This window comes from Formica exsecta, unplaced genomic scaffold (genome assembly GCF_003651465.1).
Source record: "Formica exsecta isolate Colony F162 unplaced genomic scaffold, ASM365146v1 scaffold440, whole genome shotgun sequence".
Lineage (NCBI taxonomy): Eukaryota > Metazoa > Arthropoda > Insecta > Hymenoptera > Formicidae > Formica > Formica exsecta.
Genome location: NW_021851635.1, coordinates 47,339 through 52,388, shown reverse-complemented (window position 1 = coordinate 52,388; position 5,050 = coordinate 47,339). Strand labels below are relative to the sequence as shown.

The window sequence follows — 5,050 nt, the reverse complement described above, 5'->3', positions numbered from 1 at the left end:
AAAAAACACTAAGTAAAGAAAAAATTTGAAAATGAACATTTTGCGCAATTTTATAACTTTTTTCGCGATTTTCACTTACAGTTAAGATCCAGTTGATGGGCACCTTAAGTACTTCCCGAAGGGACAGAAAATACACAGCGCACCATATGAGTGTAGATATAAAGGACATTACCGCAACAAATAGAAACCAGTGCGTCGCACCTATATACGCAGGAGATGCGCATGCCATACATATCATGCCCAGACCCTGGAAAATGTATCACGTGCTTTCCATTATCCACTTTGCGTAACAAATTTAACGAAATAAATATTCTTAATAATCGTAATACCAACAAAACAGTTTTTATATTTAAATAATGAAGATTAGCATCTGCATCCAGTTAATGGTATTCAACTTCCACATATTCAAATTTTTCGATTAATATTATATATATGTAAAATAAATAATTATACAATGAATGTACCTGTAATATTAAAATTTGTTTTGATAATAATAAAATATTTCTACAAAATTTTAGAATTAAAATAAAATACACGAAAATAGCTAAAAAAAAATTTAAATTTATTTTATATTTGTTGTACACATATTTGTTTACATAAAAAAAGACTATCCTTCATTAGTTTATTACAAGATTGTTTTTACTCTGTTTATGCTGCATTGTGTAGCTAAATTGACTTAATTAGATTGAATAAACAAAACAAATCTAAAATAAATTTATTTTGCACGGAATAATTTGTTTCTTTAATTTATAGAAAACTTAATTTATTTTTTTTTGTATATACATTAATGCTTTATGTTTTTTCGATATTTTATTCGTTTATTCTACACGGTCGAACAATTAAGTTTCGAGACTCGCTTCGCATTTCCGAATGTTTGATCCGTTTGTGCTGCCATTTTAGGGGGTTATTCACAACTCAATACTCAACACGTGGTGCAAGTTTTAAATTATTTGGTTCAATAGTTAATGAGATACAGTTACGCAAAGTTGTGTTACAAAATTTTGTTTAAAAATCGGTGTAATGAAGGAACGCTTGACAACACGCCAACATTAAATTCTGCATTAAATTAGTGAAGTCTCCAACAGAAACTTTACATTACAAATGATTCAGCAAGCCTAGTCCTCTGAAGCAAGCTCTTTCAAAATCTGATTCACGTTTTGTTTTATGCATATGTATCTTCGAAACGTTACTCTTATGCATAGCTAACTCTCCTTAGGCTTGTTGAATCATTTGTAAAGTTTCTGTTGGAGACTTCTCTAATTTAACGCAGAATTTAATGTTGGCGCGTTGTCAAGCGTTCCTTCCATTACACCGATTTTTAAATAAAATTTTATAACATTACTTTGCGTGACTGTATTTCATCAACTATTGAACCAAATAATTTAAAACTTGCACTACATGTGGAGTATTGAATTGTGAATAACCCCCTAAAATTGCAACACAAACGGATCAAACGTTCGGAAATGCGAAGCGAGTCTCGAAACTTAATTGTTCGACCGTGTAGAATAAACGAATAAAATATCGAAAAAACATAAAGCATTAATGTATATACAAAAAAAAAATAAATTAAGTTTTCTATAAATTAAAGAAACAAATTATTCCGTGCAAAATAAATTTATTTTAGATTTGTTTTGTTTATTCAATCTAATTAAGTCAATTTAGCTACACAATGCAGCATAAACAGAGTAAAAACAATCTTGTAATAAACTAATGAAGGATAGTCTTTTTTTATGTAAACAAATATGTGTACAACAAATATAAAATAAATTTAAATTTTTTTTTAGCTATTTTCGTGTATTTTATTTTAATTCTAAAATTTTGTAGAAATATTTTATTATTATCAAAACAAATTTTAATATTACAGGTACATTCATTGTATAATTATTTATTTTACATATATATAATATTAATCGAAAAATTTGAATATGTGGAAGTTGAATACCATTAACTGGATGCAGATGCTAATCTTCATTATTTAAATATAAAAACTGTTTTGTTGGTATTACGATTATTAAGAATATTTATTTCGTTAAATTTGTTACGCAAAGTGGATAATGGAAAGCACGTGATACATTTTCCAGGGTCTGGGCATGATATGTATGGCATGCGCATCTCCTGCGTATATAGGTGCGACGCACTGGTTTCTATTTGTTGCGGTAATGTCCTTTATATCTACACTCATATGGTGCGCTGTGTATTTTCTGTCCCTTCGGGAAGTACTTAAGGTGCCCATCAACTGGATCTTAACTGTAAGTGAAAATCGCGAAAAAAGTTATAAAATTGCGCAAAATGTGCATCTTCAAAGTTTTTCTTTACTTAGTGTTCTATTGTGTATATTATATTTTATTTTATTCAAAAAGATTTAATATTTAAAAATTCATTTATTTGACTTCTAGAAATAAATTAGAAATAAATAATTTGATCTTTTAAGAATTTCTGAGAATAATGATGTATTGATTTTTTAAAGGTGTGTACGCAAAACATTTAGACTAAGAGCTAGCGACATTTTTGCTTACGGTATTTATACTAAGCTCTTCTGGTAATGAGAGACTCGTTTTGACATAGAGAAGGGATCGACGAGTCTGGCAGCTGGTCAGAGGTATGCGTAGCAACACTTTACCCCCAAACATCATAAAAAAATTGTATCAAAATTGTTATTTATTCTCGTCTGTCCTTTTGCTATATTGCATTTTATGAAGTTTTATGGCCATAAATGATAATATCAGACGTATTGTGGGATGTTAAATTGGCTAGAGAATTTTTTTTCATCGAGAATTAGGGTACTAGAATTTTACAATAGCAGAACAATATTTTTATTTATATAAACCAGGCTGTATTTTATATATTATTTCAATCACACTTTCAGGATACTATTAAAATAAATCCCAGATCAATATTGTGGTATTAACTGTATGCTGACAGATTGAAAAAATCAATGCCATGAGCGCGAGCATAGTATTAACTCTTGTGGCTGACGTCGTTGATGAATATTCCATCTTATATTTTTTGTTGTATAACACCTGAATCGAATAAATTAAAATTATTAGAAATATATATCGAATATGTATATCAATAGTTGAAAAAAAATACATACGAAAAATTTTATTCAGCATCGTTTTCATATACTGTAGAGTCTTCCTTAATATCTTCATCTTTTTCATCTGAATTTTCGACATCATTTCCATCGACATCTCTGTCTATAGCAATATCGTCTTCTGTTAATTAGAATAAAGTCGAAAAAATGATTGGAATAGAGTCGAGAACATATTTGAGTATAGTGAGAGAAAAAATTATTACCATCAAAAGTATTTTTATCATCGAATTTGCAGCATTGCATAGTCATCATTTACCAATGCTGGTAATTGATCGCCTTTGAACCAAGTAAAAGTATACTGTCCTTAGATTTCTGTCCAACCGTGGTCTTGGGGAAGCAAATTTATTGATGTTTTTAGATGCGCATTTCTCCATAAAGTCGTTATGAAGTGTGCTCAAAGCACACTATACTATTCAATGCTGTAAATTCGAAGATGAAAATACTTCTGATGGTAATAATTTTTTCTCTCACTATACTATATTTTATATGTTCTCGACTCTATTCTAATCATTTTTTCGACTTTATTTTAATTAACAGAAGGCGATATTATTATGGACAGAGATGTCAATGGAAATGATGTCGAAAATTCAGATGAAAAAGATGAAGATATTGAGGAAGACTCTACAGTATACGAAGACGATGCTGAATAAAATTTTTCGTATGTATTTTTTTTCAACTATTGATATATATATTTCTAATAATTTTAATTTATTCGATTCAGGTGTTATACAACAAAAAATACAAGATGAAATATTCATCAACGATGTCAGCCACAAGAGTTAATAATATGCTCGCGCTCATGGCATTAATTTTTTCAATCTGTCAGTATACAGTTAATACCACAATATTGATCTAGGATGTATTTTAATAGTATTCTGAAAATGTGATTGAAATAATATATAAAATACAGCCTGATTTATATAAATAAAAATATTGTTCTGCTATTGTAAAATTCTAGTACCCTAATTTTCGATGAAAAAAAAATCTCTAGCCAATTAAATACCCCACAATACGTTTGGCATTATTATTTATGATCATAAAACTCCATAAAGTGCAATATAACAAAAGGACAGGCGAGTATAAATAACAATTTTGATACAGTTTTTTATGATGTTTAGGGGTAAAGTGTTGCTACGCATACCTCTGCCTAATTGCCAGACTCATCGATCTCTTCTCTATACGTCAAAACGAGCCTCTCATTACCAGAAGAGCTTATAATTAGTATAAATACGTAAGTAAAAATGACGCTAGTTCTCGGTTTATGAGCGCGGTTCGAAAAAACTGTGCGGTGCCCAGCGTTTAGTTACGCCTAACTCAAACGGTTGACAAAGTGTTAAATTAGCTTTTCTTTTTCTTACATGAGAAAAATCTAATATTTACTAATGTTATTTTGGTAATTATTTACATTAACGGACGCCTTGCCGATGACCTTGACCTTGACATATGTTGTCAAGGACATGACCCTGAATAACATACAAAAGGTTTTAGTTGGCGCTCATTGTTTATTAAAAATTTGTTCTACTAACAAAAGTTATGAAGCATTAATATAAGCATAAGCAGAAGCATAAATTTTAGTTTTAAATCAGAAATAGGTTTGGGTTAGGTTATATCTTCCGGAAGTGGAGCCAACCTGTAGGGGGAGGGGGGGGGAACCCACTCTGTCCACGCATATATTGTACTTTACAACGCGAAGCGAGGTCCACCCCACAATTGTTGTGTGGATTGGAAAGTGTATATGTGGACGCAATAGATTTCGCCCCTCCCCTTACGGGGGGGCTCCATTTCCGAAAGATATAACCTAATCCAAACCAAATTTTTAATGTAAATAATTACCAAATTTGGTGTGAGTTACGTTGTATAACCCAAACCAAATTATCGTTTCGAATCAAACTTTAATTTTAAATATCTCAGAAATTATAAGAGACCGCCGATTAAGTTATAAGAAAAAGTTACTCA

At 30.3% G+C, this 5,050-nt stretch overlaps 1 protein-coding gene across 1 annotated transcript in view; it reads left to right on the top strand.

The window, feature by feature from the left end:
- The first annotated feature begins 2,081 nt into the window (after window positions 1–2,081).
- LOC115240539 overlaps window positions 2,082–5,050 on the top strand; it is a 6,796-nt gene continuing 3,827 nt past the window's right edge. The window contains exon 1 of the mRNA XM_029815752.1: window positions 2,082–2,249. Within this exon, the coding sequence (XP_029671612.1) occupies window positions 2,091–2,249 (159 nt within the window). The 5' untranslated portion in view covers window positions 2,082–2,090. The remainder of the gene's footprint in view (window positions 2,250–5,050) is intronic.